The sequence below is a fragment of the Onychostruthus taczanowskii genome, unplaced genomic scaffold, assembly GCF_017590055.1.
Source record: "Onychostruthus taczanowskii isolate IOZ18803 unplaced genomic scaffold, ASM1759005v1 scaffold113, whole genome shotgun sequence".
NCBI lineage: Eukaryota > Metazoa > Chordata > Aves > Passeriformes > Passeridae > Onychostruthus > Onychostruthus taczanowskii.
In genome coordinates, this window is record NW_024497963.1 from 1,665,866 (window position 1) to 1,686,663 (window position 20,798).

The window sequence follows — 20,798 nt, forward strand, 5'->3', positions numbered from 1 at the left end:
GGAAATTCAGACTTGTCAGGAGTGTGATCATGTCTGCCTTTGGTGGCTGCACTTCACCAAGGACTTGGAGGTTCTGCTCAAGGGCTGAGGCTTTCTGCCTTGCCAAACCAAAACTTGAGTCACAGGATCTGCAAGCAGCTGACCCTGCTTCACTGTGTTTTAGGAGCAGCACTGTCCCCATGCACAGGCATAATCAGCTCCTGTGCCAGGCCCCAGGCTTGGAAAACTTGGGATGTAGCCCAAATAAACCACCATTCTTTAGAATGGAAGCAGTTTTTAGCTGCCTCATCAGGAAGGAAAAATAATACCTAAATGTAACTGCCTGGGAGATGTCTGCTTGTCTCTGCAGGCAAAATCAAGCAGTGGGAATTAGTCCTGGCTTGCTGGAGGCTGGGGAAGAGGGAGAACAAATCCTGCACCAAGCCCTGCCTTCCTGCTCTGTGCATGTCCCTGCCCATGTGATGGAAGTGAAAACCACACATCAGCAGCTGGATGATGCTCACACAGGGATGCTGAGAATGTAGCCATGATATTTTATGAAAAATCCTTTGCTAGGATTTTTCTCCCATTCTAGCCGAGAAGCCTCAGAAAAGAAATGTGAACAATTCCATTGTGGCTGTGGAATGTGGTCTGGACATTGTTTAGCAACAGGTGCATCTGTGATTGGCCCATGTGGATTGGTTTCACTTGAGGACCAATCACAGCCACCTGTGTTGAGGCTGTGAGCAGTCACAGGATTTTGTTATTCATTCCATTCCTGTTCTTTCCAGCCTTCTGAAGGGTCTTTTCTCTCTATTCTTTCTAGTATAGTTTTAATATAGCATTTTAATATAATATATATCATAATATAATAAATCAGCCTTCTGAAACATGGAGTCAAGGTTCTCATCTCTTCACTCGTCCTGGCACCCTCAAACACAACCATACTGAGAGTGCAAAAGAAACACTGACCTGTATAGGTGTAATTTTCTCTACTGGCCCAGTATGTCCAGTCAGAAATAGCATTGTCTCTGGGAGGGAGAGGAAAGGGAATGCCCACTGGGAAAGATCCTGGGTGTAACTTCCCCTCCCGTCCAGCTCTCCTACCCTCCAGGCTCTGTTTGAGCACACACAGATATGCTGCTGCTGTTGGATGTCTTTCCAAAAGCTGCTCCTATCATTTTACTGAGCACAACACAGAAATCTGTGAAGACTTTTAAAAGTCTCAGTTACCTTTTCCTGCAGAATTCCAGTGTGGGCAGAAAGAACCATGACAAGTCAGCACAGCATTCTCCTGCCCTGTGAGCTGCTGTCCTTAGGGACCTGGAACACAGCAGGGGTGGGTGCTGAAGCCAGAAGAGCCAGGCCACCAGTGCAGATGAGCAAAACAGATATTTTTGTGTCTTTTGTGCTGTATTCTGTATCTTGTTTGCTTATAGCACTCAAGCTATCCAGCACAAAGACAGCTTGTTAATGTCTGTATAAAATGCAGTCACTGCGCAGTGTAAGGTGCAGCCAGACCCTGGCTGAGGTACTGGCAGTACTTAATGAGTAGAAATAATAGAGTCCATTCCAGAAATTGCAGGAGGTTCCAACCCCTGCCCTACATGTCTGGGAGAACCCTGGAGTGTTTAAATGGAAAGCTGAAGGAATCAGCAGGAAGGAGTCTGCAGTTACACCTGAGAGGGTGCACACATCTGCATTTTAGGGAGATTTCATAAGCAGGGATTATGGGTCTGGACATAGCATCCTTCAGAACTGAAGGAATTCATGCTGCAACATTACCTGAAAGTGCCTGTTGGTCACCAAATCGAGATACAAATCCCCACTTCTCCTTGCCTTCTTTTCTTCCTGAAAAATGAGTTTCATCTCATTTAGAGTTGGGGATGCCAAAGACACATACACTCTGTGTGTGCTTGGGCTGTGTGTGACCCTCATGGCACACTCCTGGATCCCTGCCCATCTCCAGGTGCTCCCAGCCTGGTGCAGCATCCCCTCCCTGTGCCACCAGCAGGTGCAGCCAGGGGTCCTGAGCTGTGGGTTTCTGCTGTGGATGGATCAGCTGGGGATGTGCAGGAGGCAGGGCCACACTCCCTGATAAGTTGTACAATCTTCTGGGAAGTTTTTTGATGCCTTGAGAAGACTGACCTAGAACAGAGGCTGGACAGAGTTACAGAACAAAGCAGGGATTTACCAAAAGGCCTCAATGGATCCACCTTGGGCAGCACAAGAGCCCAGCCAGGGCTGCACCCAAGGTGAACTAAAATGGTCACAAAATGCACGACCAGTCACAGGGTCACTCACTGTGATCAGTTCTGCTCCATTTGCATATTGGAGTTCATTGTCCAATTCCAGCTTTAGGTTGTGAAGTCCCATCCTTCTTGTTTTTCTCTCTTCATTCCACATTGTTTACGCTCTTGGGCCTGAGATTTGGATCATTTGGTCCCCAGCTAGAGAAGGAATTGTTTTGTCTCCCTACTCTGTGCACAGAGCTCACCATCCCTTAATACGAAGCTGAGAACCACACACTAAAGCAGTACAGAATCTGAAAAATGTAAAAGCTAAAACCTGAGCCATCACTTTCAAGAGGACCTGGAGTCACAACAGGATTTGTATGAAATGGGTTTGTAATCAAGATTTGTATGTAAAGATGGAAAGAGATTTTTGTGCTTTTCTGTATCCAGCTACAAACAACTTACATCCATTTAAAGCTGGAAACCTGACATACACCTCAGTGCCAGCACATGATGCTAAATATTGTCCATATATGTCTGTGGCATAACCTCACACATCAGGGATGAAGGGAATTCAGAGGCTGCATTCAGACTTGCATGTGTTAGAAACTGAAATGTTGCTCCTCAGTGGCAACAAGAAGAGCATGAATGAACAGGCTATTTATTAAAATATGTTCGAATAATACTTTCAAATGGAAAATACTGTAGCATTTGCTGAGCAATTTAGGCACTGTGTAAATAGAAACTTCTCAGAAATGTTCCTTATTCATTCTGTCATGCACATTCTTACTGCAGTTTATTCCCATTTCCAGCAGATGTCTTCAGTGCCCTAGGAATGATCAGGACAGCTCTGATTTTATTTTGCTTATCCAACAAGCTAAAAGAGAAAAGAGCAGCCTCTCTCTGCCTGTTTAATGCTCAGGGTAGATCCCCTTTGCTGTACAGCCCCATACCTGTGTTACCCAGTAAAGCATCAGGCTCAGGCTGATTTTACGTTTTCTTGAAGAGCAGCTGCAGACAGACACCCATCAGGTCAATCATGTCTGTACAGCTGGAGTTCCAGTGTTACAGAAATGTTCTAGGGAATTGGGGATAGTTTGTCTTGCTTTTGTCAATAGTACTTTCTATAATAATACTATGGGCTCTGCATGGAATAAATATAACATGTGACAAACTGACAAGTTACATCCCCAGCTGGTCCATCCCAGAGCACAAACCCACAGCTGAGGTCCTCTGACAACAAGGATTTTCTATTTTAGATCATTTACTTGCACCAGTGGCTCAGAAACCCAGTATAAACCAATACTGCATCCTCAAGAAAAATAATTGGGTTTAGCAATGTGTATTTTAAGATGGAGAGTTGAGCAAGGATTTAAAAAAGAATCCTGTAGGCTTTCCCCCCACCAAATACGATACAGTAGGGACATAAATATTACTTGCTGAATTTTTAATGCTGTAGCTGGGACTAGATTCATTTAGAGGACTAATCAGCTTGATGCTGTCCCTATCAAAGCCATGGGATGAGACCTGTGAGATTCCAGCCTGAGTTCATCTTGACATCTTAATGAAAATAAGGAAGGAAGTTTGCAACAATTATCCTTTTATTTTCCTGTTTTGCTGGTTGATTAGTGAACAGAGCACTGTAATGACTTTATCCACAGCTGACATGTTGAACAAAACACAGATCTAAGATCTCACATGAACCATATTATGTATGCTCTCTGAAGTTAAACCACAACCTCAGGGAGTGTGCTGGAAGAAATACAGTATTGAAATCGAGACATTTGGTGTGTGGCAAGAGAAGGTGTGGTGCAGGACAGCCAGTGGCACCCAGCAGATTTGGGTGAGGGGTTCCAGACTGATCATTCAAGTGAGACCTTAAAGACAATCCCCTCTGTAAAAAATCTGCTGCCCTGTGCCCATGCTGAGCCTGGCACTGCCCTCTCTAGTGTCCCCCTGCACAAACACACCCTGCTCCGTGGGTTCAGCATCCCTTGGCAATCAGACTTCAGGATGGCACTTGTTTTACAGCCCTCTCTGCAATACCATTTCCCAGCTGATCCTCAGGTGGAGCAAAGTCAGCTCTACTCACCAGGGGAGGATCAGTCAGAAGGACTGGAGCTGCAGCCTCCTCTGAATCCAGGCACTTGCTGGGTTTGGGAGTCACCCTTTCCCTGGGATGCCCTCACCAGAGGCATCCTGATGAGCATGGAGAGAATGATCAAGAAACTGGCAGAAAATTCTTTTAATGTCCACATTCAGTGTTGGTTTGTGCTCTGAGTTATCTGATGGGAAAGCAAGGAAAATTTTGATTATTATCTCTCAAACCCCTATATTTTTATGGAGCTTTCCTGACTGGGCCCTAGCAGAGGGCATTCAGAATATGATTTTGTGCACCTCCATTGCTTTGGTGTGATTTGAGACATAGCTGTGAGCCACGCAGGCAAATCTTCCAGCACAGATGCTGTTAATGAGAGTTGCTTTGGTAAATGGAGAATAAAATGCCAAAGAACCATAAGTCCTTAAACCAAATGGCAGTATTATGGCATTGGGAAAATAATTTCATTTTTCTTTTCTACAGCAGAAATGGTTCAGAAACTCAAAGGGATGTTTTTGTACAATCAAAGAGACACATGGCGAGTTGCAGGAGACTTCATTTTTTTTACAGAGGGAAAATATTTCTAATGAGAAATGCAGACACTAGAAGGAAAAAACCAGCAGCTGAGAAACAGAAAAATAATCTGCCAAATCAAACTGCTTAGAAAAACACTTCACTTATCATCATCATCTCTCTTCTGCGTTAGCAACAAAAGAAATGTTTTCTCCTAGAAGCCTCTGGAAAACATTACTGATCTAAAAGGGCTGCAGGCCACAGAATGCCTGTCACAACAGAAGACACAGCAGTCACTGCTCAGCAAACTTGGCACACCAGCCTTTACAAATGTTTGGTTATTAGCTTATCACCCGGACAGCCAAGGAGAGAAATCCTTACACAGATAATGCATCCAGCATCTCTGCCTTCTCACTGTGCTCTTCCAGGGCAGGAAGATGCTGCATCATGTCCTGCTGCATGACACAGTGAGCCCCAGCTCTCATGGAAACACATTTCCACAGATTCCCCAGCAGACAGGCACAGCAGGATTTGTACTGCAACCTGCAGCTTCTCAGGGAGATGATGTTTGGCAGAGACACAGCCAGTGGCTGGCAGAACATGGCACAGCTCCAGCTCTGGCAGAGGCAAAGGCAGAGGTGCTTCCAGCAGGGAGCTGGAGGCTGATGGAGCAGGACTGGCAGAGCACCTGGGCTGGGCAGGAGGGAAGACTGCAGGAGCTGTGGGCATGGGAGGCCGAGGTGCTTCACTCCTGTGGATCTAAGAGCAAACCTGCCCCAGAGAAATACTCAACTTCCACTCGCCAGCCTCTCAGCACTCACAGTAAAACAGGATTTCCTTCAGAACTTCTCCCACTTCTTTTGGGCTAATTGTAACATCTCAGCCTGGTCACTGTGCAAGGAAAAAAAACTCTTCCAGACAGATCAAAGCCCTCTTAATCTCTGAAGGAAAAGAAACAAGTCCCCATCCCTGCAGCCCTCCCTCAGTCACAGACCCTATCCCCTTTTCAGTACCTGGGAGCTGCTGGTCCTAAACTAACAAGTGCCAGTGGCATCTCTTAATTGAATCCCATTTAATCCCTGAGTTTTCTGGTATCAAGCATTAATCATCATGAGGCTTCAGAAGCTGAAGGAGTCTTCCTTTGATTTTTTAGACTGTGTTTCATTTGAGACAGTTTTAAAGCTTTTACCAACTGTACAGGCTGTTCCTTCCTAAATGAAAGGTGATCTTACATGATGGCAGGTGTAGGAGTTTTTAGGAGACAGGACAATCATTATGAGAGCTGTCAATGCTTGTTCCTTCCCTTTTTTTCCTCATCCTGCCCAAAATGCCTGCAGTTCCCATAAGTGAGAAGAAAGGTTTCCCTGTGTGAAGGGTTAATCCACGTGTGTTGTGTCCACATGGAGTTTCTGCGTCACTCTCTGTGGGGGATGGAAGTGGATGTGACCCACACTCTTCAGAAGGTAAAAAAAATAATTTTCCTGAAGTGCAACCAGAGAGCAACCATGATGATTGAGTATGGCAGGGACTGTGGAAGCCCTTCAGAGAAAGGCTGGGACCCCCTCCAAGCACACACATGAATCAACAGAAAACATGCTTCAAATCCTCCTCCCTTGTTACTCTTGGGCAGAGCACACAATTAACTTTTTCCTCCACACTCATCCTCTCACTCTTCCTCACTGTTCCCCCAGTGCCTTGCAGCTCCTGCAGAATGCTGGTGGGAGCTGGCAGAGCCATGCCAGGCAAACACAGGAGCAGAGCTTGGGCAGAGCCAGCTGGGCACCATCAGCCAGCAGGGAGCAGATGGAGCAGCGCTGCCGTTCGTGCTCTGAGCTGCTCTCTGGCAGGAGAACACCGGGATGTTTGCCTGTCACAAGTTACCTGGGAGAAAGGTGCTTTGTTCCACATAGCTGTTAGAGTGTGTGCTCTGTTCTGGCTCTTTCTGCAGTGGAACAAAGCCCTGGCTCACATCAAGGGACCCCAGTGCTGCAGGGGACAAACTCCTGCAGTTCTCCCGGTGCTGGGGGCTGTGCTGGCAATCGTGGCCAAACTGGGAGAATCTTCCCTGACCAACCCAACCACTGAGCTCCCAGAAAATGAGAGGGGAAGCACCAAATGGAGGGTGAGGTGAGAACCAGGGATGGATTTTTGCGTTTCATGCAGATGCTGCACAAAGGCAACCTGCCACATCCTGCTCTGTGGTAGAGCATGTGACAGGGCGCTGCAGATGGCCCAGTGGGAAAGGCAGCAAAGGCACAGCTTTGGTGGTAATCACAGAGAGTTTGCAAAAGGCTATGGCTGTTTGCTTTCAGCCTCATCCTGACCCCATGATTCTGGATGCACTGATCATTACTGGCTTATTAAAGCTTAAAAACAGAGGGCAGAAATTTACTCTTCACACTCAGCACTGCTCCTATGAGCTTTGAGATTATAGAGCAGATTTGGTAACTACTGAAGTGAGATTTTCCAAGGACATCACAGGCTTTGGAATGTGTCCTGTGTGACTAAAATGAACCAAAGCCAACACTCCCTCTCTGTTTAGATATTAAACTGAAGTTCATTCACTTCTTTGCCTCATGTAGGGAGACCTTTAAAGCCAAGTACTCCAGTACAGGCTGGAGATGACTGTAGGGCTTGGTAACCACCACCAGTTCTTTCAAAACACAGAGACCTGGGTTGAAACCAAGGCCCAGGAGACTGGGATTCAAAACTCAGTCATGTCCTCCTGCTTTCTATAAGCTCATCTGGTGATGACTGCTTTTGGATTCTATTTTAAGATTATTCCATTAGGGAGGTCTAATTTCTCAAAGGATCTGTCTCTCTGAGGGTAACTTTTGTGACAGTCTGAGTCCTACTTTTTCTTTGTATCAAAATACACTTCCCTAAACACTTAGTAAAGGTGTCCATATAATGTTTTGAATTTCTTAGACTGTGACATTCAAAATTTTATATCTACATTCTTAATGGTCTGTAAAGCAGCACACAGCAGTTTTAATAACCTCGATTTACTCTGTAATAGTCAAAATAAATTATTTGTATACCCCACAGTGACCAAAATGGAAAATAAAACCCCCTCACATTTTCCTCTTAAGCAGTTCCAAGTCAGTTCCCTAAAGTGACCATAATGTTAGAATAAAACATAGAGACCAAGGATACTGCTATGCTCAACATTTTATTTATATTTTTGTGTAAACATAATTTGCTTTGTAGGCACAATATAACAAAAGCTCTAAAGCAACAAATACAATTAAACAGTGTTTCAGTTCACTTCAATCAGGCTTAAGTTAAAGAAGCTTTCACAGTTCCTTTAAGGCAAATTGAGAAATAATTTGTTTCACTTGAAGAAACTATCCAATTGTCTCAGAGTTGTTTAAACAACACTGTCAGTAGTAATCACAACCCTTCATTCCTGCTACAGTAAGACTTGGTCAGTGACAAGCCTTGGCTTCACCAGTTTGACCAGCACAGCCTCCACCCCTGCCAGTGTGACACTACTGCTTGTGGTCTCCTGAAAGGTACTTAGGGCTTGTGGGCCAGATTCTGCTAGCACACATCCTGCTCCCAGAATGGATGCCTGGAAAACTTCCATTATACCAGCAGCAGCCTCCCTCATGCTCTATTGATAGCAGTAAAACACAGAGCAGAGTTTAGCTTGCTGATGGTCACGCTCGGCTGCGTCGCACTCAGGTACTTCCAGTAGCACTCCTTTGTACTCACTGCAATTACCTGATGTTCTGCTGATCAGAAAATGGCCCTAAAATTGGTATGAATTAGCATGAATAGTATTTTTTGCCTTGCTAACAAAACCAGAAAGAACTAGCCAAAATTATGTGGTTGTTGTCCCTGTGGTGTCTGTGGCCATGACCAAGATCACCCATATTTGTCTTGCAGGGTAATTTAGAAGCAGAGCCCACCAGACTGTGGTTTAGAACAGAAGAATGGGTTTGCTATTCTGCTTGCCCTACTAATTTAAGGCCTTGAGAATGCCACTTACTGCCAGCTCGAAGGTCACCAGCAATATTGCTCACTTTGGCGTCAAATCAAAATTCCTAGTTATGTTAAGGTCTGTTGCAGGACAACATCATTACACTAGCTGCAAAACAAAATTGGGCATGTTTCCTACTGCTGTCAGCTGATGAGTCATGAAAACCTAATGGCCCTTCTTAAAAGTCCAACTGGCAAGCCAAATAAATGGAAAACTCTCACTGAATACATATTTTTTTCTGTGGATAAAGTCCCTGTTTGGGCCCGAAATTGCACTGGAAGTACAGGAAAGTCCAGCTCGAAAATAAACTCAACTATAATGAAGTGAAGAGAAAAATGAAGTTCTGGTTGGATCAATAGTTCAACAGCCTATTTGGCATTTTTCCCCACAGTTATTTCTTGCTGTTATTTTTGAGTTTGTTTAACCCAAGGGGAACTCCTTCAGAATGAACCATCTGCACAATTATCTGACAGCGACTTCATGAGTACAGTGTAAAGAGATGGACATTAATACTCAGGCAGCAAAACCAAACAAACAGAAAAAACCTAATGAGACTCTTCTAAAACCACACATAAAAGTCATCCAGACCCAGAAGTCCTCTCACACTGAGAAAAGCCTGAGAAGCCCCCACTTTTTATTTTTCTGTATTAATTTTTAACTTCTATCATAACATGCTACTTGTAGATTTGGGTGAACAACTAATCATGTCTGGGTAAATACCTTCTTTTGAAAAAACAAATATTAATTTGAAGTTGTAGGCATTATGCAAGGTCTCTGCCAGTCCTTCAGCATTTCTACTATACGTGATCACAGTAATTTTAAAATAACTGTTTTAACAAGACAGTTGAGGACCTGAGTAGCTGCTGTTTGGATAGGGGAAGGACGTGGAAAAAATATTCACTTTTTTCCTGTTTAGATATAGTTTCCACTAGTGGGAGGTAGATAAGACTAGCTGGTCTTTGAATACTTGATCCTGTAAATAATTATAAATGTAACTGTACATAAGGAGCAGATCTTTTGATAGAACAATTCACCTAGATAGAAGTTGTCCCTGTACACCTAGATAGAAGCTGTCCCTGTATGATTTGTGGTGGGACTAAGGCCTAAACCTCATTTTTTACAGGGTTAACTTCTGCAGGAGTTCAGCTCCAGCCTGACAGCTGACCACACATTAGCGATTTCAGAGCAACAAACTCCATCACCAAATTTCTTTCCACATCCTGATAAGTGATCCTTACCAATGCAATTTAAAAATGAAATTTAAAATTGGTTTGGATTTGACATATGAGTCAGTATGTCCTTACCAGAAGATGTTGATCAAAGCATCTCAATTAATGATTTCTTGCACAATTTCAGATTCCATGATTCTGGATGAGGTACTTTTGAAAATGAAGATAGGATTGCTTGTGAAATGATGAAGTATGACTGAAGAAAATAAAAAGTAATCTTTGTGCAACTTTTATTTGTGGTTCATTAAAGGAAAACTATTTTAACACTGAAAATCCAGAAACAGAAAATTATCCCTCCAGTTACTAGAATCTTTCAGACAGCAAGTAGGGATTTTTTTTTTTTTTTTTTTTTTTTTTTTTTTACTGTTTCCAACGTACAAAAAAAGCCTATACCTCCCAAATAACTTTATGCAAGATGTTGGAATTTGCATGAGAAAGATGCCCATCTAAAATTACACAGTAAGTTAATAAGGCTTTCAAACAAGAACAGAAAAATCCATGGGACTCCTACAGGGAAACTGGAATTACACAGAAATGTGGTAATACTGCACTGGATGAGAATGGCACTTGAGTTCAAAACAACAATGATCAACAGCTCATAGCTCAGCTGACTGCAAACAAATACAACACACACTGTACTACAGCATTTGTTCACTGATGCACAGAAGAGATTTCCCAGCCTTGTTCCCTTCTCCTTCCCGGCTCCTGCTGCCTCCCGCGCTCTGGCTGCTACTGGATGAAGGGCATGCGCTCCTTGTTCTCGTTGTCCCCTTCGTGGTCCTCCTCCTCCTCCCCAGCCTCGCTCGTCTCCGTGCTGTCATTGGCCATCTGCACCAGGAAAGATCAAGGACATCACAGCACCTTCCTCACCCTTTGCTTGCTCCTCGTTTCAGTTTGATTCACTGGGTAAAGCGACTTTGGAAACTCAAGAGGACAGGGCTGCCACAGGAAAAGGAACGTTCTGTCTGTGCCCCAATGAAACCTTACAGATATAGATGCTGGCAGGATACACCCACGACAGAGTGCAGATCCCAGATCATACAGGAGTGGGAAGAAACTGCATTTTCATATTTTACTGAAGATGCCTGCACAGGTAGTAGGCAATTGCAGGAATCTGTAGTTCAGCATTTGAGGAGTACACTGTGGTTTTTTTGTGGAAATATTTATTACAAGCTTTGCAAAGGTGCAGAACCCTCCAACACTGTCAGTGTGACAGGTCTGTGGAGGCACAAGAGTCTGGTTCACTGGATGGGGGTAGTGTTTAACAGCACACATTGGTGTGACTGGATTCTCTTATACACCCACGTTACCTCTCTTAGGACACAAGAAGATTCTTGTATTAGCTCGCAACTACTTCAAAACCAAACAAGCAAGGGACCCATTTACTTTTTAAAGATAAATGTAATGATGTTCCTTCCCTGATTGATTATTAGCCTCTGGTGGAAATAAAAATCTCAAACACAACCTGATTTTAATGCAGAAAAAATATAGCTCTGAAGTTACCCATACTTTTGAGTTAACACCCTTTGATGAAAGTGTATTGTTCCACATGAGAGGTCCTCAAAGCCTTCCTTTTCCTTGCAGAGAGTTTGTATGAGATTGAGGGGCAGTTTTAGAGTGAGTAAGAGCTTAACTCTAGGTCCAAGTTCTTTTCGTTTCTTTTGAAACAGGAGGTTTCTCAGGTCTGAAAGCAAACTTCACACATCAGTATTGATTTAAAGTCAGGTTTGCATTACCTGCTTTACTGCTCTTTCCTACACCATCAGTGAATGCTCAGGAGTGAGCCTGGCTTTCATTTACCACTGCTCTCTGAAAGGTTTCTTTCTGGATCATCCTAAGTGCTCCAAATCTAGGGGACCAGAGCTCCATCAATACTATCTTCCTTCAAGATAGTTCTGGAAATATTTACGTGTTATACTTCATATATTACACAAACCAGTAAACTAAATTCCTACCAAAAGTATACTCTAACTTTAGTGTGGGATTCAGAAAGCACTTTTATGTTTGCCCACTGCAGCAATATTGACTTTTTTTTCCCGTTCAATTCACTTATTAATATAGGAATTTTTTAGTTTGAGAAAAGTCTGTTTGTTTTCCATCACAGGGGCAGAAAGACACTTGGCAGTTTTACCCCAGTCCAATAATTGCTGGCACATTTTTGGAGAAGCAGATAGTGATTCAGTAAAGAGAAGCGACTCCTGGCACTTCAGGAAGTGCATTTCACTTGGGTTAAATACAGAAATTATGGTTACTGGTGGTATTTGGGTGCTACAGATTTAGAAGAAATCAGTGTCAAAAAAGAACATGTGCCCAGAAGTCACTGCCAGGCTGTACCATGCCTGGCTGTACATCATGTCTGTGCTTTGCACTCACCAGGGGAGTGGGTGCTTTCTCCACATCCAGAATGAGTTTTCCTATATTTCCTCGGTCATGGATTCTCTGCATGGCCTCCTTCACCTGAAAGAAAGATCACTGTTGATAATTTTCAGTCTCACCCTAGGAGAACCCTGAGTCCTTCCCTTCCAAAGCCAGCGAACCATTTAAGGTGTGCTCTGTGCAAGGTCACTAAAAGAGCTGCTTGAGAAAAGACCAAGAGTTAAACATTTTTTAGTGAATTTGTAAGGTCTGGCTTTTGCATTGTTCTTGCCAAAACGGGATGTGAGTCCTCAGGACAGTCTCTGAATAGCAAAACACATCCATAAGGTTAATGCAAAACCGAAGTGATGGATAGCTGAGGTGCAGGGAGAAACACAGGCTCAGGGAGGTAATTCTAAAAGGTTCATTGCATTCCATCTTTGCAGAATATTTATCAAGACATCCTATTTTCACTAAAAGTATGAAACATTTTTATAATTGACCTATGATATTTTTCAATTTCTTATGGGTTACCACAAAGGAAATGCCATGCCCAAGCTATGGCTGGGAATAATGCAGTACTGTGGGTCTTGCTGCCTAGGCAAACATTTATTTCCTTTTTTTTTTGTCACTTTTCCCCTTATTTTTTAAATAAAAATGTTAAATAACTGGTGTCCTACCATATCACCAAAACCATCTGTTTAACAGCTGGCTGCAATTAGTGCATGTGAGAAAGGCACAAGAACCTCTTCTTACAAGTGCACTGGAGAGAAGCTTATTTTGATGTATGAAGCTTCCCAACTCAGGAGAGATCGTTGTTGACAAATTGAATTTGTGTGTGAGTGTGTTGCACTGAATGTTTAATGTGCAGCACACAGACCACTGTTGAGTCACTGGCACAGGGTGCCCAGAGCAGCTGTGGCTGCCCCTGGATCCCTGGCAGTGCCCAAGGCCAGGTTGGACACTGGGGCTGGGAGCAGCCTGGGACAGTGCAAGGCGTCCCTGCCATGGCATTGGGTTGGAATGAGGTGAGCTTTAAGTTCTCTTCCAATCTATGGTTCTATAAATCACTAAAAATTCAAAGATGTCAAGAGTTTCCTCACTTTCACCATGGGAAACTTCAGGAACTGAAAATGTGCCCATAAAGGCTGTCCCATATCCTCATCACACTGCTCTTTGCCAGCATAACAGGGTCAGTTGAGACAAAAATGAGTTCTGTGTTAATAAGATTTAGCACCTGTGACATAGTTCTATTGAATATTTTAAGAATAATGGCATATATGTTTGAAAGAAAATGCTGAGCTGGGACCTGATGGCTCCCGCAGTACATTTAAAAGCCTGAATTGGGGTCCAGGCCCCCAAAATGTTCCCTGAATGTCTAATACAGAAGGAGGTATGTGATTTTTAAAGATTATACAGCATTCAACTTCCAATTAAATTGAATGGATACTGGGCACAGCACAAAATGTCCTTCCCATCTGTCAGCCTTACTTGGGAAGCTGACTGCAGTGAACTCAGAATTACTCCTTGAATTTTAGAGGTGTTCCCTCAATTATTAAATACAAGACTCAAGAAAAATTCTATTAGAACAAAAGAAAAATTGCACTGCAAATGTAACGGCTTTCTAATTTAGGGCATTATTGTAAATTCACCTCAGAAAACATAATCTTATGAGTCCTACTGGATAGCAGGCTGACCTCAAGTGTAGTATACAAAATCACAATATTTTTTATGAAGCTACCTTAGAGCATAAACAACACTCAACTATCCTGTCAGACTGGCTCTGCACTGTGGATGTTATTCCTTTACCCAACCATGATGCTGGAGAAGCAGAAGCTGTATAATTTTTATGTCTGTTATTACCCAAATCAAGCTTTTAGGAGGTTACAGCACAGGATAAGTAACAGAATTGGAGAAATCAGCAAACACACTTGCCCATCCACTGAAATTTATAACCAGAACATCATGTGGAAAGCAGGGCATGCAACATTTATTTTAATTTGTAACATATCGTATTTAGCAAGGCAAATTTGAGAAAATGTGCTCTCCCTGCTTTTTTCACAATATCAAATTTAAGCCCCCGGAGAAAGGCTCAGGAGTTGTTTCCAAGACACTTGTAAGTAACTTGCAAATGCAAACAGCAGGCAGAGACAGAGGGAACAATAAAACTTGTAACAATAATAGTGGCTATGGAATCCAGATGGAGCTATTAAAATATATAAAAACATTGAAAAGAATTTGAAAAGCTGATACAACATCTGTGCCTTTTAGTGCTATTTGCAACTTACCTACCCAGCCAGTCCAACTCTGCCCTAGTGCAGTGCCATTCAGCACACGATGTCTGAGTTAAGAGACCATGAGCTATTTTAGAAATGAGTAATTTTATGTTTATGGCTGCTAACAGTCCACTTGTTCAACCAAGACTGCAACTACTTGTTTCCCAAGGTGCCTCTTAAAACCATTCCCTCTTCTCCTATAGGGGACAGAGAGGATTAAACACCTTCTTTGCTGAGCAAGTATGGTTAAGTTGTTCTGCACAGACTATATGGAAACTTTTCATTTTTTCTGTGCCTTTCACAAAGGGAGGAGCTTCTGTGAGTTTGTGCCTCAGTGTTTGCATATCCCTAATGAAGACAGGGATGAAGACATCCCTCTGTACTTGGTTAAAACCAGACCCAGGCTTAACTGGTTGTAAAAGGAGGCATGTAGAAGTTCTGGAATGTACTGGAGGTTCCCTGAAGTGGTTGAAGTTTGATTCAAAATAAACATCCAGCAGAAAAGAATGACAAGGTTTGCCCTCTTCTTACAGCATTGTGTAAGATGAATCCCTAAATCCCTTTTCACCAATTATCCCGTACTGGTTGCTATATTGTTTACATTGTCAGCTCAAAGCCAAGTAAATGGATTTTATTTTGTTTATGTGGATGAGTGAATTGAAATTACCCTTGTGCAGTATCATCATCAGAGGGCTCTTGGATTGGAAAGAGTGCAAAGAGGTGTTTACTGATATGAAGGGTTTCCACTGGAATAAAGGACAGAACTCCACTGTGCTGTGCTTGCTTTCAGTACGGCTCAGCCCTGAGAGGGTCTGTGTCTGAACGAGTCCAAACTACAGGTTTTAGCCTTGAGAGCCCCCAGATGGACACCATTTCTATCAAAGCTCTGCAGTGCAACCACAACTATTACACATAGTGAACCATGGTCCTGGCAGCAGTGATACACTGAACTGATACAGTTTCTCTCAAGAAAATCCATATTTAGTTAAATGTTTGCAAAGTTTTTATTTCATTAAAAGCAAAAGTGAATCCTCTACAGTAACAGTCATAAACTATTTTCCACTACTGAACACAGCACCTGTGTGTGCACCGGGAGCATGGCATGATTTTATTGCAGTTATTCTGTCTTTAGTGAGCTGACAGCAATTTTCCTTCAAAGTAAAATAAAAGCTTGCATAGAAAAAAGAGAAAATAATAATCTCAGTTTCTTCCTTCTACATAGTAAAGTACTAATAATAGCAGATAGTGAAGCACTACTACTGCAAGTAAGAAACCAGCTTTCAGGAATCACAACATACCCACAAATGACTTCGAGAAGTTTAGTGAAGTCTCTGTCAGTGCTCCTGACTAATTTGCAATACACTTCTCTTTGACAAATATAGGTTACAAAAGCTCCAAATTAAGCATGTTATTACTGTAACCACTCTGACCAGAAAAAAAGGATTTTTGTATTGAAATTAAAAATAGCAGGCACTACACAATTGTTACTCAAACAGTACCTGCAATGCTAAAACAATGAAAAGCAAGGTGTATTCCAAACAGAACAACTCATATAACATGCTGGCATTGTATTTGCATATTTGCAGCCAGCTTCTGATTACTCTGCTTTTCCACAGCTTTTGATGTCAGGGTGTAAAACCAGTCAATTTAAAATCAACTAAAAGACTCTTTTTCCCCTGAAATACATATTGTACACCTGTCTTAATTCTCCTTCTTTCCCTATGTTCTCCTTGGATTTTTCTTGTTTGTTTTTAGCTTGCCCCAGGTGGAATCAGTAACTGGGACACATTTCTTGTCTGGCTTTTTGTCTTAAGTCTTTCATTTCAGGTCTCCACCTCTGCTGTCCTGGCTCCTTTTCCTTTGGAAAGTTCCTGCATAGAGACACTTTCCTGGGTGCAAGTCTGATCCTCTATAAATAACACATGCCTGAAACAAACAATTATGCTCCACTTTTGTATTGCTACAGTCAAGCTCCCACTTACTTACCCATTTTACTACCAAACTAATTTGTTGTCTGCTTGCATTCAAAATCAAGAGCCAGCAGTAATCTCTACTGACATATTCATAAATTCTTGCTGACATTCACTTGGCTCTGGAACTTCATTTTGCTGTTAGAACCTAGCAAGAGCAGTCTACTGCTTTATAAATACAGGGAAATGTGAATGGAAAAAGTATTACTAATTATCTGCTGCACCATTTCGCAGTGTGAAAGAGAAATGCAGCCTACCTAAAAAATGGATGCTATTTTCAAGCCTTCAGATATTATTTTAAACACAATGATCCATTTCTGTATTTGGCTCTTACAAGGAACCAGTCTCAGGAGTAAAATGAAAGAGACTGGGAAGCTGGATCATGAAACCACTCACTCTGCCAGCATAACACACTGGGGGCTTCAGGCCCACGTCACTAATGGGGGTTTAGGAGGGAGAAACAATGAAGGCAACATGCCATGGAAAAGCTTCCTAGAGGAAATGTCACAACACAATGTTTTCATCTTCCTACGTGAAGCTGTTTAGTTCAGTAATGTGATTAATTTTATTGATTTGTTTTTTTTAGTGAAGTTCTACATTTACTTCAGAAAAAAAAGGCACTGAAAGACACTGGTGCAAGAGAAGAGTGGATTTTCTTTAGCTGCATGAGGCTGGATGCAGTCTGTTGCACAAACTCCCATCTACAGATTACAGTTCCATTTTTGCAGACAACTTCTTTACTCCCTCACTGTCAGCTAAGGCAGGTTTACTGGATGGTGACAGAGGGCTTTGCCCTTTTTTTTCTTGAGGCTCTCTGATGACAGTGTTTTTCCCTGAGGTATTTGAAAGGATTTCTACTTAAATTAAAGGAATCCTTCACTCCCCTTCTTGATAAATCAGGCCACGGTGTGAAAGGCTAAAGAATCTTATGCCAAGATTACAAATTTAATCCAAACCAGGAGTGATATTAATTCGATTATCTCAGTGTAATCTGTAAAACTCCCCAGTCATTCTAACACTGTATCATCACGAGCTGTCAAAAAGGTTATCAGCACCCAAAGGAAACATCCCTCAGTACCAGATGGGCACAGTGAAGCAGAGCATCAGTCCAGGTTATGATCTACAACTGCAATTTTCCCTCTCATTAGTTCCACACCTTTAGGTTCAAGATTGCTGTTTATTTTTATACATCATCTCAAAGAATCACCTTTCATCCTCTGCTTACACACTGAAAATGTCCAAGCCTTCCAGCATGTCATGACTGTTCCCCTCTAGCCATGAAATAATCCCCTCATAAATTTTAAGCTGTGCTGCACACATCAGCCTAAAGCCCTACTTTTCCATCTACACCCCCCCTTCTTTAATCCTTCAGCTGGCTTTTCAGACCAGAAGCAAAACCAAAGGGAGCAACATTTACTCCCTGCATCTGGTCACAACTCAAGTGCCTTCTGCCCACAACCGCTCCTGTGAGCACTTCTGCCCAGTATTATTTTTAAACATCCATTTTTGGTGTTTTTTCACATAAGAGAGTGTCCAACACAGACATCTCCAAAGCTGCTGCTCCAGTGATTCTTTACAGCAGTTCCCCAAATGCCAGTGTCCCTGTATGCCCCAAACCCAGTGGCACTGTTCTCCTCCTGCCCCACCCATTCACAGTCTGGCTCTGGGGCAGTTTCTGAGGCCTGGACTGTGTCTCCTTGAGGGCTGTATGTCATGTCTACAGAACCCCCAGCTGATCCTGCTGCAGCCTGCTCATCACAGCTGCAGCACCCAGAAATAGTAACAGCACCTTCTGACCTACTGTCGTCATCCAGCCCATTCCTAATGAAGTAAAAGAGGTGGAACAAAACATTTCACCTCAGCAAAATTACTTTATCTTGAGGCTGGCTGACTTCTGTTCTCCAAAGAATATGGGGAGGAAGGAGGGAGCACCCTTTAGCCTGCTTAACTTTCAGAAACAGAACCATATTTATTATCAAAAGGTTTGTGTGGTGGCCTTTGGTTTGGTATTGTTTAAAACAGATCCAAAATCCACTTCACAGTCCCACTGTGAGGTTCATCGGAGGTCAGAATGGAAAGCAGAGCATGACAGCTACTTTTGGAGGAGAATTTTGAATATCCTATATACACAGACAGATTTCAGTCCCTGCTCTACTGGTGTAATTTCCCTGACATCACTAGGTCGCACATGAATGAGGGAGAGCAGGTACTGGGAGGAGAAAAAAGGAATACCTGCAGTGTTCCATACCCTTCCATCACTCAAACAAATGTCCTGTAAATGAATATTATCATTCAAGCGTGTGTTTTACACAGATCAGCACTCTCTGACCATTCCTCCCAGTCTGAGCATGAACTTTCCATCAGAGAACTCAGTGTTTGCCTCAGGACAGCCCAGAGAGCTCCCTCCTGTTACCCTGCTCCTCTCTGTGCAGCTAAAACACAAAGGAAAAATTTAGCTGGTGTTTGAGTGCAGGCTCAGTCTGCCAGGGCAGAGCTGTCTGCACTCGCATTGCTCACCAACAATTAATTCCTCTCTGAGATGCCTGCAACTGCATCATGCCTGCGAAATCACATGGACAGGGTCTCCATGGTGACAGTGCCATGCGCTGTGCAAACATCAGCTGGCTAGTCAAGGTTACTTTGGCAACCCAAGTGTCACAGGTAATGATCCAAATCTCCTTCATATTTATGAAAAAAATAATCTGAATTAAAAACATGCCCATTTTTCATTCTAGGGCTGACTCTGTTCTGTTGCTGCTCATAACTGGCATTATTGCAATGAGCCCAGAGCTACCTCCATTAGAATTACAAACAATAATAGCAAGAATAATTATTTAAGCATTATTTCTAGACAGTAATGAAGAAAAAAAGATGCATACTGCAGTTGATTCTAGCTGAGATCCCACATAAGCCAAGCTTTAGTACTATAGCTTTCATTGGTGCTACAGAGCAAAATAATTTTCCTCAGGCTCATTGCTGTGTCCTATTACAAATCTATGCTGTCTTTAATATGGATTGAGAGCTGCATTCTGATTGCAGATGCACTTCTCAGACCAGGAGAAGAGTTTTCTTTCATGTTTTTCCTATATATGGCTTTTAAATCTAACACTGCAGTTGCTGCAAAGAAAAACCACATCATCTGACTTCTGGATTATGTCTGTCTGGTCTGTGTAAGGGAAGAAACTCAAGAACAAGGGTAGCAGCTCCTGAACCTGCTGGCAGCTCTGAGGGAACCTGTGTTGTTCTGCTCCCTGCAGACCCTGGCAGGCTGTCAGGGCAGGGGAAGCTCAGAGCAGAGGGAAATGTCCCTGCTGGGGTGGCTTGGGCTCAGTGAAGGGACAGCCAAGGCTCCCTGGGCAGCCAGGACACACGTGGCTGCTGTCACTGGCTCCTCTGCTCACAGCTGCCCTTCTCCTCCCAAAAGAGGCATGTCAAAATTTAGTCCTGCTGTTTTGCTGCTGTATTTTCTCTTTGATAATCTTGAAATGTCTCTCTCATGTTTATACAATATGATGTTGTGGGGTAATATTTCAGTGAAAAACATGCTGGTTTTTTTCAAAGCTTTTTTGTTTTCATTTTTTTTAGTGAGTTTGCAATACTTCCCTTTCTCAGGCTGCCTTCTGTACAAGCTTTTGTAAAAAAACTGTTTTCCTGTGTGATTAGTGACAGTTATCCTACTAGACACAGTTGTTTGGACAAAGCCATCCTTTGCTGTGGGGGATTATTTCCCTTGAGAGCAATGGAATAACCTGTATTCAGCACAGCACACTTCCCTGGGAATGATCTCCCTTCGTGATAGGAATATTTCCCTTGCACTGTGTAGCAGAATAGCTAGCAGAGAAGTGCTTCTAGTGTTAAATTTCCTTATGTGCCATGACAAAATCCTTCAATGACCTGTTTGTGTGGGAGCTGGGTATATGGGAGGCTGGCAAAGCCACATCTGCAGCGAGCCTGGATCCTCCTGTCTCCCCTACACCATTAATTCTGAAGAGACCTCCCAGACTCTCACTCTCCTGGAGGCTGAGGGTATGCAGCAGCTTGCATGGCAGATGGAAAAGCAGCATAATATTTACAGGATTTTGAATAGGCTCTATTCCTGCCTGTGGTTAATGCAGCCAGCTCTTAAGATGCAGAAATTGAGCACTGAGCATATGTAAGA

The 20,798-nt window shown here is 42.8% G+C and overlaps 1 protein-coding gene across 1 annotated transcript in view; it reads right to left on the bottom strand.

Moving 5' to 3' along the window:
• Window positions 1-10,479: 10,479 nt before the first annotated feature.
• The window catches only part of VAT1L (vesicle amine transport 1 like), a 52,767-nt gene continuing 42,448 nt past the window's right edge, over window positions 10,480-20,798 (bottom strand). Inside the window, exons 8-9 of the mRNA XM_041426336.1 lie at window positions 12,412-12,495; window positions 10,480-10,866 (exon numbers count right to left, since the gene is read on the bottom strand). Coding sequence (XP_041282270.1) covers window positions 10,768-10,866; window positions 12,412-12,495 — 183 coding nt within the window. The 3' untranslated portion in view covers window positions 10,480-10,767. The remainder of the gene's footprint in view (window positions 10,867-12,411; window positions 12,496-20,798) is intronic.